General features: G+C 49.5%; 1 protein-coding gene across 1 annotated transcript; it reads left to right on the top strand.

Moving 5' to 3' along the window:
* Positions 1-1,595: 1,595 nt before the first annotated feature.
* On the top strand, positions 1,596-9,532 carry PGLS (6-phosphogluconolactonase). The gene is made up of 5 exons (XM_047776634.1): positions 1,596-1,928; positions 5,502-5,609; positions 6,312-6,413; positions 6,753-6,893; positions 9,176-9,532. Exons 1-5 carry the CDS (start codon positions 1,641-1,643, stop codon positions 9,311-9,313), a joined length of 777 nt encoding a protein of 258 aa, XP_047632590.1. The 5' UTR covers positions 1,596-1,640; the 3' UTR covers positions 9,314-9,532.
* Positions 9,533-12,015: the final 2,483 nt, after the last annotated feature.

Raw genomic sequence — 12,015 nt, 5'->3', positions numbered from 1 at the left:
TACCCATGGCATGTGGAGGTTCCTAGGCTAGGGGTCGAATTGGAGCTATAGCTGCCAGCCTATGCCACAGCCAAAGCAACGCAGGATCCTATACCACAGCTCAGGGCAACGCTGTATCCTTAACCCACTGAGCGAGGCCAGGGATTGAACCCTCAACCTCATGGTCCCTGGTTGGATTTGTTCCACTGTGCCACAATGGGAACTCCCTTTGTAGTAATCTTGAAATCAAGATGTTTGAGTCCCCTAATTTAGTTCTTTTCAAGATTGGCTTGGCTATTCTGGGGTCCCTTGCAATTCCATATGAATTTTAGGATAAGCTTGTCATTTTCTACAAAAAAGTCTCTCGGAATTTTGATAGGGATCGTGCTGTAGCTATAGGCCAATCTGGGGAGGGTTGCTATCTTAACATTATGAAATCTTCCAATCTGTGAACATGGGATATGTTTTCATTTAATTAGATCATTTAAAAAACTTTTTCAGCAAAGTTTTGATTTTCAGGGTACAAGTCTTGCACCTCTTCTGCTAAATTTATTAAGTACTCTCTTTGATGCTGCTGTAAATGAATTGTTTTAATTTGCTACTGCTTTTAAAGATGCACTACCCATGCAAATCTCATTGCACTTACTCCTAAACTCCCTGGCTTTGATATGTGGTCAGGCTGCCCTGGCCCACCAGGCCTCCTGCCCCTTCCAGCCCTCCTTGCCCATGTTATCCCCTGCATACTCTATCTTATTAACCAAGGTCCACTTGCCGCAGTCCCGGAACTTCTCCAGGCCAGAGCCAGGATGGAGGCTTCTGAGTCCTCAGAGACACAAAGAGGTCTCCAGGGAGAATATGCAGGAGAAATTCAACAAGTCTATTTTCATCCTGTTAACTGAGTTCAGAGAGCTTTCAAGGACTCAGTGAACAAAACAAATATCCCTCGCCTCATCAAGTATATATATATATATATATATATATATATATATATATATATATATATATATAATTTTCTTTTTTGTGGCTTTTAGGGCCGCACCAGCGGCATATGTAGGTTCCCGGGCTAGGCATCGAATCCGAGCTGTAGTCCCCAGCCTACGCCAGAGCCACAGCAAGGAGGGATCTGAGCCGCATCTGCGACCTACACCGCAACTCACAGCAACGCCAGATCCTTAACCCACTGAGCGAGGCCAGGGATTGACCACGCGTCCTCATGGATCAAGCTTATATTTTAAAGAGAGAGAGAGACAACACACACCAACAAGATAAACACGTTAGAAGGTTCAGGAATTTCAACGTCCACCAAAAATACACCTTCCTCCCGGAAATCTCCCATCTCCTCCCTCCACTCCATCACACCCCAGGTCCCCTTCTAGGAGCCTGGACGCTCTGAATTTCCCTCTGCGGCCCCGCCTCCTGACACTGGGAAGTTGAGCGCACTGCGAGCCTGCTGCATCCCAAGATACAGCTCAAACACCCTGCAGAGTGAAAGAAGCGCAGCCAGACTGCACCGCCTGCCAGGACTTCACTCGTGGGACTGCGCATGTGCCTAAAACAGCCGCCCAAAGGCCGGGAGCACTGTGTGGCAGAACTGGCCTTTGCGCAGACGCACTGGCGGCCGCCGGGAGGGTTTCCGCCTCCCTGCCGCCGCCCCCGTCGCCATGGCCGCGCCGGCCCCCGGCCTCATCTCGGTTTTCTCGAGCCCGCAGGAGCTGGGCGCGTCGCTGGCGCAACTGGTAGCGCAGCAGGCAGCGTGCTGCCTGGCGGGGGCCCGCGGCCGCTTCGCGCTTGGCCTGTCAGGCGGTAGCCTCGTCTCCATGCTGGCCCGCGAGCTGCCCGCCTCCGCTGCTCCGGCCGGGCCTGCGAACCTCGCGCGCTGGACTCTGGGCTTCTGCGACGAGCGCCTGGTGCCCTTCGAGCACGCCGAGAGCACGTACGGTCTCTACAGGGTGAGAGCTACGGGGGCCGCTGGGGGTCACGTTAAGAGGGCCGCCCCAGTCCTGCGAACGCAGCTACGGGCGCCCCTGGGGGTCATTTCAAGCTGGCTGCGCCCACCGCCTGAAACCGGCCACGGAGGTCATGCAGGGTCACACTGTGCCCCGCCTCTGTCTGGACTGGAGCTGGGAACTGTCATCTGGGTTCCTCAGGGTCCCATCTGGACGGCACCTCCACTGCCTCCTGGGCGGAGCAGTGGAGACCTTGAAGCCCCTTGATGCTTTATCTGGTAGCCGGCCAGAGAGAATGGCATGGGCAAAAGCGTGGAGGTGAAACAGAGTGCTCCATTCCAGGGTCCTAAAGAAGTTCTGGCGCCAGCAGCCTTGTAGCGTGCAAAGGCATTGAAGGAAGAGCCAGGCAGGAGGGATCTGGTATGTGTCCACTTTGAAAAAAATGCACAACCTGAAAGCTGAGTTAAGTTTTATTTGGGGCAAAAAACAAAATTAGGACCTAAGCCTGGGAGACAGCATCTCAGGTAGCCCTGAGCAACCTCCAAGGAGGCGGGGCTGGGAGGGGCAGGTCGCTAGGGTATATAGGAGAATTTTCAACAAAGGTCTGGTAGTAAGAACAAAAGATTTACAGGGAAACCTGATTTACAGAAGACCAGTTTCTATGGGAAGAAGTCAGTGTGTGGCTTTACTAGAATCACTCCGTTGATAGGCACCTCAGCTGTGGGCCAGTCTGCTTTCTTTCTTTCCTGAGTTCCCTTAGGGTTCACCAGCTCACCCTTGGGAGTGGCTGCACTACCAGATAACTGTGATATCTTTTGTCCACTTAACTATAGCTCAGGAGGCAGTATTTCAGACAGCTCTGAAATACTGTGCCAAAGAGGAGAGGGGGACTATCAAGATATAAGACATAAAGTTGAAAGGGGAGGTGCATATAGCCATGACTCATATTATAGAAGTTTGCTGTTGGTCTCCTGAAGGTTACTGCTAGTCACAGACATCAGTCCTCATGAAGGATTTTAGTTTTTTTCTAGATATGAGGAGATGCTTGGGCTCCTGAAATCTTCTAAAGATTTTTAACTCCCTGAAGACTAGTTTTTCAAGAGCACAGGGTGCCTCACTCCTGGTCTCCACATTGAGCTCTGCTCAAGGGGTGCTTCTGGTCAGCAGCTGCAGTGGCTTATGATTTAATTCCTTAGAGGAAGGTGACAAGTGCCAAACTCCAGTTCACATGTGGAACTGGCCTCCGTTTCCCCATCTCTAACCTGGATGAATTCTTGATGGTCTCCATGCAGCTTGTGAAGCTGATGACTCCATGGCTGGTTGTCTTTGACTTGGGGCCCCAGGCACCTATAGAATCAGGGGAACACCAACCGTGCACAAGCAGGGAAACTGAGGCTTGGAGGAGCTAAGATATGAGGCATCTCACCACTCCTCCAACACACACACACACACACAGGGAGGTGTGGGAGGGGCAGTTTGGGGCAGAAGCCTCTGGTCACTAGTCCTGGGTGTGTTGAGTTGTCTTCACAAAGAAAGTTGAGCTGATTTTTTTTTTTTTTGTAATATGCAAGGAGGTTTACTAATGACCAAGCCCTTTGCTTTATCCACATCATCTTGTAAAATCCCACAATAGTCTGAGGTGGGAGCTGTTAGTACATCCATTTCCTAGATGGAGAAACTGAGGCTGCAAGGAAAGTCTCCTAGTGACCATCAAGAGAGCCGAGCTATGAACCTGCCTGGCCTACCCTGCCTCCGACAGCCCCTGGGATACATTTCAGGGTCAGGGGCTACTTTAGTTTGATTTCCTGTGGCTGTGGCTTAGGCCAGTGGCTGAAGCTCCAATATGACCCCTAGCCTGGGAATTTCCACATGCCATGGGTGCGGCTCTAAAAAGACAAAAGAAAAGAAATAAAAGCCCACTTTTTAAAACTCCCCGGAATTTTTTTTTTTTTTTAAATTAAAGTATAGTTGGAATTCCCATTGTGTTGCAGTGGAAACGATCCGACTAGGAACCATGAGGTTGCAGGTGTGATCCCTGGCCTGCTAGGTGGGTTAAGGATCTGGCGTTGCTGTGGCTGTGGTGTAGGCCGGCAGCTGTAGCTCCAATTAGACCCCTAGCCTGGGAACCTCCATATGCCGTGGGTGCGGCCCTAAAAAGCAAAAAAGAAAAAAAGTATAGTTGAGTTATTTGTTTTATTTTGAGACTAATAAAAAGACTGTGTGTGACTTTGAAAGACTTTTATTTAGGAAAGCTGTACTTGCACAAGTAACAAAACTCCAACAAAACAGTATAAGAGAAAGTTGCACGGATAGTGATTGTGTGTCCATGAATCCAGCATGAGGGACATTTCTCTCACAGGGCTTGTAGTGGGGCAAGGGGCACGAGTGAACAGGGCAATAAATTAGGAACATCCATTCAGAGACTTAACAGAATGTGGTTTGGACAGAAGGGAATAGTGTGAGATGTTAGAAAGGGAAGAGGGGCTGAGCATCCTTCAGCCAGGATGGTGAGAAGTGCCGGGGTGTGGGGGGGTGCTGAGGAGGTGAGGCTTGGGCTGTGACCTGGAGAATGGGGGAAGCTGGTCACAGGCGAGCTGGGGCAGAGGGTGACACTAGAGGCAAACACTGGTAGGAACGAATGTGGGCGAGGATTTGCTCCTGCCAGTTCCTTGCCAAGGAATCATCTTAGTTCCCTGACATAACAAAGCACCACCAGATGGGTAGCTTAAAACAGCAGGAATCAATTCTCTCACAGTTCTGGAGGCTGTAAGTCCGAAATCAAGATGTCAGCTGGGGAGTTCCCATTGTGGCTCAGTGGGTTAAGAACCGACTAGTATCCATGAGGACGCAGGTTCAATCCCTGGCCTCACTCAGTGGGTTAAGGATCTGGTGTTGCTGGGAGCTCCAATGTAGGTCACAGATATGGCTGGGATCTGGTGTTGCTGTGGCTGTGGCGTAGGCCGGAAGGTTCCTGGGAACCTCCATATGCTTTGAGTACAGCCATTAAAAAAAAAAGGAAAAAAAAGAAAGGATGTCAAAGGCTGTTCACCCTCCAAAGGCTCTAGGGGAGGAGCTTTCTGGCCCCTTCCAGCTTTTGGTGGTTCTAGGCATTTCTTGGCCACATCACTGTAATCTCTCCCTCTGTCTGCAACCTCACCTTCTCCTGATTCTCTCTTTGTGTCCTCCCCTTCTAAGGGCATCGGTTATTGGATAGGGCCCATCCTCATCCCCTGTGACCTTGTCTAAACTAATGACATCTGCGAAGACCCTTTTTCTTCCTTCCTTCCTTTTTGCTTTTTAGGGCTGCACCTACGACATGGAAGTTCCTGAGCTAGGGATTGAATCAGAAGCTGCAGCTGCCAGCCTACGCCACAGTCACAGCAATGCCAGATCCGAACTGCATCTCTGGCCCATGCCACAGCTTGTGGCAATGCCAGATCCTTAACCCGCTAAGCAGAACCAGGAATCGAACCTGCTCATGGACACTATGTTGGGTTCTTAACCCTCTGAGCCACAATGGGAACTCCAACACAAACTGTGTTTCTGCTGGTGACACTGTGTCTCCGTCTGCCACAGACCCACCTGCTCTCCAAGCTGCCTATCCCTGACAGCCAGGTGATCACCATTAACCCTGAGCTGCCCGTGGAGGAGGCAGCTGAGGACTATGCCAAGAAGCTGAAACAGGTGAGTGCCTTCGAGTGGCTGCAGGGAGACCTCATCCACCTAGTGGCTACTCCCCAGGTGACTGGAGCAACCCTGCCAGTGGCACTGAGTGATCATCGCTGGCACAAACTCCCCCTGGGGGCAGTTGGCAGAGTCAGTCTCACCCTGGGCAGATCTCTTTGGGGATCCCCCTCTGGGAGGGCCACAGCCACACCCTGGAAGCCCCCAAAGATGGCCCGGCCTCTTGACACCCTGGAAGTGGGCCTGGGTCTTCACATCTTGGGGACAGTTGTGTCCCTCGACTGACTCTCAGTCAGTCAGATGATGAAATGTGGAACCTTGTAAATAAGACTTCCATTTTTTGCAGGCGAGGCTGAGCATTGCTTTCTGTGTTACAGCAACTTGTGATTACTTTTCTTCTGTTTTTTTTTTTTTTTTTTGTCTTTTTCCAGGGCTGCAGCCGCGGCATATGGAGGTTCCAAGGCTAGGGGTCTAATTGGAACTGTAGCCGCTGGCCTCCACCACAGCTCACAGCAAGGCCAGATCCTTAACCCACTGAGCGAGGCCATGGATCAAACCCGCAACCTCATGCTTCCTAGTCGGATTTGTTAACCACTGAGCCACGATGGGAACTCCTGTGATTCCTTTTTTGACAACCATCTCATCGTATCCTTTGAGCACTTCCATCATAACTTCTTGGGACTGTCTTCTTTCCCCATCCAGGCCTTCCCAGGGGACTCCATCCCAGTTTTTGACCTGCTGATTCTTGGTGTGGGTCCTGATGGCCACACCTGCTCACTCTTCCCAGACCACCCCCTTCTACAGGTAAGCACACCCATGAAGGCCCTGTTCATGTCTGAGCCCCACCCTTTGCTAGCTGGGGCTTCCAGAAGGCTAGGAGTCATCTACAGCCCCGTGTGAGTCAGCCTCCATGCCCACTGGGCTTGACCCTTCTGAGCTTCAGTTTACCCATCTTAAAACAGGGGCCTCAAAACAACAACAACAACAGCAACAACAACAACAAAAACAGGGGCCTTAAATCAGATACCACAGAATTGGCAGAGTGGGATGAAATGATGGATGGACAGTGCCTGGCATGTGTGAGTATTCAAGAAGTCAAGTGACATTGTCCCCCTGTCTCCACCTTGGGCCTCCCTCTCTCAGGAACGGGAGAAGATTGTGGCCCCCATCAGTGACTCCCCGAAGCCACCTCCTCAGCGTGTGACCCTCACACTTCCTGTGCTGAATGCAGCTCGAATGGTCATCTTTGTGGCAACTGGAGAAGGCAAAGCAGCTATTCTGAAGGTAACAGCTAAGGGCCCCCTTCCCATGAAGGTTGTAGACCTCGAATATGGCCCTAGATACTGTTGTGCTGAAAGCACTAGATCCCAAGATACTTCAGTAATTCTTGGGTTGAAGGAGACGAAAACTGAAATTACAGGCTAGTTAGGAGTTAACAATTATGAAAGGAAATTGATGAGATGAAGCCAAAACTGCTCAGAGGTAAATTCATAGCACTTAATGCATATACATATATATTTAATTATTAAATAGAAGACAATTGAAATAAATTAAGCACTCTAGAATTAGAAAAAAATAACATAAATCTAAGAAAAATCAGTGGAAGGAATTAAGTGAAATTGAAATCAGTGAATCAGTTAATATTAAAAACTTAATGGCCAATAGATCCAAAACATAGGAAAACCCCTGACGAAGTGGGGGGGAAATCATATGTAGGAATAAGTGAAAAAAAGAATAGGAGTTCCTATTGTGGCTCAGCAGGTTAAGAATCAAATAGTATCCGTGAGGATGCAGGTTCAATCCCTGCCCTCGATCAGTGGGTTAAGGATGCAGTGTTGCTGCAAGCTGCAGCATAGGTCGCAGATGTAGCTGGGATCCAGTGTTGCTGTGGCTGTGGTGTAGGCCAGCAGCTGTGTCTCCAATTTGACCCTAGCCTGGGAACCTCCACATGCCACAGGTGCAGCCCTAAAAAGAAAAAAATTATATATAAGAAGAAAGGTACGATTATACATATATAGAAATATAGAAGAAACAGATTGAGTTGTTAAAAAATAAACTAAATGAGGAGTTCCTTTGTGGTGCAGCAGATTAAGGATCTGGTATTGTCACTGCAATAGCTCAGGTTTGATCCCTGATCAGGGAACTTCATATGCCATGGGCTCAGCAAAAAAAAGAAAAAGAAAAGAAGTATTTTAATTATCGTTATTGAAAAAGCCAACAGCTATGAAAGAAACTTGAAATATTTAAAAAAATAACAATTCTTCTACCAACTGTTGGGACCAGACGTTCTCATGGGGATGGCTAGTGTTAAAGAGTTCAGGGTGTGGACTCAAGAGTCCAACAGACCCACTGTCTTGCCAGTAATACCTGGTGGGGCCCAAGGCAGACACTTAACCCCCACAAGCCCCAACTTTCCAATCTGCAAGGTGGGCTAGGAGGGCCCCTCCCTGTGGACCCCCTGAGGGTTGGTCGAGGCAGCTCCAGCTCAGCGTCCACTCACATGAGGCTGCCCCCAGCCTCAGCTCACCCGACTGGAAAATGGAGATGAGGATAGAGGGGACCCCACAGGGCTGGGGTCAGGAGTAAATGAGTTCCTGACACAGTGTGCTTGGGGCAGGCCCAGCTGGTAGTGAGCACTGTTTATAATGCCCACTAATCACGAGGTCCTATCAGGGGATCAGCATGTCACAGCTGGAGGGACCCAAACCCAGACAGCTAAGAAGGCTTTTGAACTTTTTAAGTGGTTGGGAGAGGAAAAAAAAAAAAAAGAATATTCCTTGGTATGTGAAAATTCTATGGAATTCAGTACGTGTCCACAAATAAAGATTTGTTGGCACTTGGGCATACCCACTTGGTGATAAATCACTGCTGCTGCTTTTGCCCTGTAACAGCTTAGCTGAGCAGTTGTGCCAGAAACGAGATGTGCTCTGCTGAGCCAAAATAGTGACTCTTGGAGTTCCTCTGGTAGCTTAGATGGTTAAGAACCCAGTTAGTATCCATGAGGATGTGGGTTCAATCCCTGACCTCACTCAGTGGGTTAAGGATCCTGCGTTGCTGTGGCTGTGGTGTAGGCCAGCAGCTGCAGCTCCAATTCGACCCCCAGCTTGAGAACTTCCATATGCCACAGGGGCTTTAAAAAGAAAACAAAAACAAATCAAAATAGTGACTCTCTAGTCTTTACAGAAAACATATGCTGACCCCAGTACTAAGTAGTCATAGATGGAGTTCACGCTATGGTGCAGGGTGTTAAGAATCCGACTGCAGAGGCTCTGGTCATTGCGAGGTACGGGTTTCATCCCCAGCCTGGCAGCACACGGGGTTAAAGTTTCCAGTGTTGCCAGTTGTGGCTCAGATTTAATCCCCGGCCCAGGAACTTCCATGTGTCACGGATGCAGCCTTAACAACAACAAAACCAGTCATAGATGATAGAAAGGAAGGGATCCCATCCCTGCTGACTGCTTGAAGCTAGAACATCTGGGAAGGGCAGCATCGCTTCCTAGGGGTAGGAGAGCACTGAGGGGTGCGGGGGTGCGGCTGGGCCCCATGCTCCTGTCCTCTCCACACAGCGCATTTTGGAGGACAAGGAGGAGAATCCGCTCCCCGCCGCCCTGGTCCAGCCCCACACGGGGAAACTCTGCTGGTTCCTGGATGAGGCAGCAGCCAGACTCTTGACCGTGCCCTTCGAGAAGCATTCCACTTTGTAGCCGGCGCTGAGAGATGCTACAGCTGGGACCACACGCAGCCCAATGGGCCGGGACCTTCTGGGGCTGGGCCCCACTGCCAGCCCACCCTGGGCTTCATTTTAGAAAAGCCACGTGGCACCACTGGAGGTCAACAGGGCCCGCCACCAGCCCTGCCCAGGAGCTCAGCCCATGGGCTGTGGCCCTGGGTGACTCAGTTATTAAAAGAAGCATTTGTTTGAAGTCTCCACTGTCTTGTGGTCCTTGGGCAGTGGGACTGTGGGTACCCAGGCAGAGCACCTGACCCGCAGCCTTTATCCCAGCACATGGAGGGCAGGGATGGGCACCCTGAATCAGTGTCCTGGGGCTGCCTTAGCAAAGGGCCGCAAACCAGGTAGTTTAAAACACCTGAAATGTGTTGTCTCACAGTTCCCAAGGCCAGAAGTCTGAAATCAGGGTGTTAACAGGGTCAGATACTTCTGAAGGCTCCGGGGGAGAATCTGTTGCAGGCTTCTCTCAGTTTCTGGTGGCTGCTGGCAATTCTTGGCCTTCCTTGGCTTGTAGACACATCACTCCAGACTCTGCCTTTGTTGTCACATGGCCTTCTCTGTGTGTGTGTCTCTCTGCGTCCTGTCCTAATAAGGACACTTGTTGGCTATAGGACCACCCTAAATCCAGGATGAGCTCGTCTCAAGATCCTCAACTAGAAGTTCCCGTTGATGGTCAGTGGGTTAAGAACCTGACGTCTCTGTGAGGACTCAGGTTCGATTTCTGGCTTCACTCAGGATCCGGCATTCCTACAAGTTGTTGTATAGGTTGCAGATGTGACTTGGATCTGGCGTTGCTGTGGCTGTGGCATAGGCCAGCGGCTGTAGCTCCGCCTCCACCCTCTACACTGGGAACTTCCATATGCTGCAGGTGTAGCCCTAAAATGAAAAAAAAAAAGATATGAATATATCACATTATACCACATTTTAACTTATCTATTCATCAGTCAGTGGACATTTAAGTTCCTTCTATGTTTTAGCCATTGTGAATAATGCTGCTATGAACATGAGTGTATAAATAATGTCTTCGAGAGCCTGCTTTCAATTCTTGGATATACATACAGAAGTAGAAATGTTAGGTTATATGCATATGGTAATTCTATTTTTATTTACTTATTTATTTTGTCTTGTCTTTTTGGGGCCGCACCTGCAGCATATGGAGGTTCCCAGGCTAGGGGTCTAATCAGAGCTGTAGCTGCCAGCCTACACCACAGCCACAGCAATGAGGGATGCAAGCCTAGTCTGCAACCTACACCACAGCTCATGGCAACACCAGATCCTTAACGCACTGAGCGAGGCCAGGGATCGAACCCACAACCTCATGGTTGCTAGCCTGGTTCGTTAACCACTGAGCTATGACGGAACTCCCTATTTTTATTTTTTTATTTTTAATATATTTTATTATAGTTGATTTACAATGTTCTGCCAATTTCTGCTGTACAGCAGAGTGACCCAGTTGTACATGTATATACATTATTTTTCTTGTATTATCTTCTAACATGTTCTGTCACAAATGATTGGATATAGTTCCCTATGCTATACAGCATGACCTCATTGCTTATCCATTCTAAATGTGATAGTTTGTGGTAATTCTATTTTTAATTTTTTTCTCTTCTTAGTGCTGCACCTGCGGCATAGGGAGGTTCCTGGGCTAGGGGTCGAATAGGAGCTGCAGCTGCCGGCCTACACAGCAGCTTGTGACAACACTGGATCTTTAACCCACTGAGCGAGGTCAGAGATTGAATCCACATCCTCACGGACACTATGTTGGGTTTTTAACCCGTTAAACCACAACGGGAACTCCTGTTTTTAGTTTTTTGAGAAACCTCCATACTATTTTCCACGACAAATGTATTAATTTACATTCCCACCAACAGTGCATAAGGGTTCAAATTTCTATACATCTTAGCTAATACGTGCTTTCTTTTCTTTCTTTTTCATAGTGGCCTGTGGACACATCCTTTGGGGGCCACAATTCAACTCATACTCACTTAGGCAACCTCCCACTGCACACATAGGACCAGTCATGACCTCTGCCTCTGGCCATGCTGCAGGCCTGCTCAGAGCCTTGAATACACCAAATACACCAAGGTGCTGCTGTATGTCAGGACTGCAGCATCTGCTCATGGGCCACGTGTCAGCTTTGGCTGGCTCTAGGGACTGGGGGAGGCTGGTGGGCAAGGGACGTGGGAATTGAAACCTCAAAACTGAAACCACAGAAAGTGAAGTTTCTTTCAACGTCTTGTCCAGGTTGATCACTCAGATGTGAGAGTGAGGAAGTGGGACGGGGCCTGGGCGGAAACAGATTGAGAAAAGCAGAGGAGAGGCTTGGAAGGAAATTAGCCCAGCCGTGGCCTTGGGCCAAGGCAGGTGGCCGTGACCCCTAAAGCCCTAGGCAGAGATCAGGACAGGGGTGCCTAGAAATGAAGGAAAAGATGAGACAGATACAGGGACCCAAGTGAGGGTCCCTGGCTGAGCTGTGTCACTCCTTCTGTACTCCTTTCTCCTTTGAAGCAGCTGTGCCAGCTCCAGGCCTGCTTGAGGCTCCCTTCCACCTTCAGAATAAAACCCACTTTTCTCATTCTACCCACAAGCCCCCGTGTGGCCCCTGCCACCCATCCCCCCTCCTACTTAACATCTGCTCCTCCTTCACTCTTCCCAACCAAGTGCATTCCCACC

Source organism: Phacochoerus africanus, chromosome 4 (assembly GCF_016906955.1).
Source record: "Phacochoerus africanus isolate WHEZ1 chromosome 4, ROS_Pafr_v1, whole genome shotgun sequence".
Lineage (NCBI taxonomy): Eukaryota > Metazoa > Chordata > Mammalia > Artiodactyla > Suidae > Phacochoerus > Phacochoerus africanus.
Note: the sequence above shows the minus strand (reverse complement) of the source record. Positions and strands in the feature narration are given on the sequence as shown.

Bases quoted from the DNA above. Each gene is read 5' to 3' on its own strand.
- PGLS (XM_047776634.1), top strand. From the start codon at position 1,641: ATGGCCGCGCCGGCCCCCGGCCTCATCTCGGTTTTCTCGAGCCCGCAG. The intron at 5,610-6,311 runs GTGAGTGCCTTC...TTCCCCATCCAG, and splicing joins ATGCCAAGAAGCTGAAACAG to GCCTTCCCAGGGGACTCCAT. The intron at 6,414-6,752 runs GTAAGCACACCC...TCCCTCTCTCAG, and splicing joins CAGACCACCCCCTTCTACAG to GAACGGGAGAAGATTGTGGC.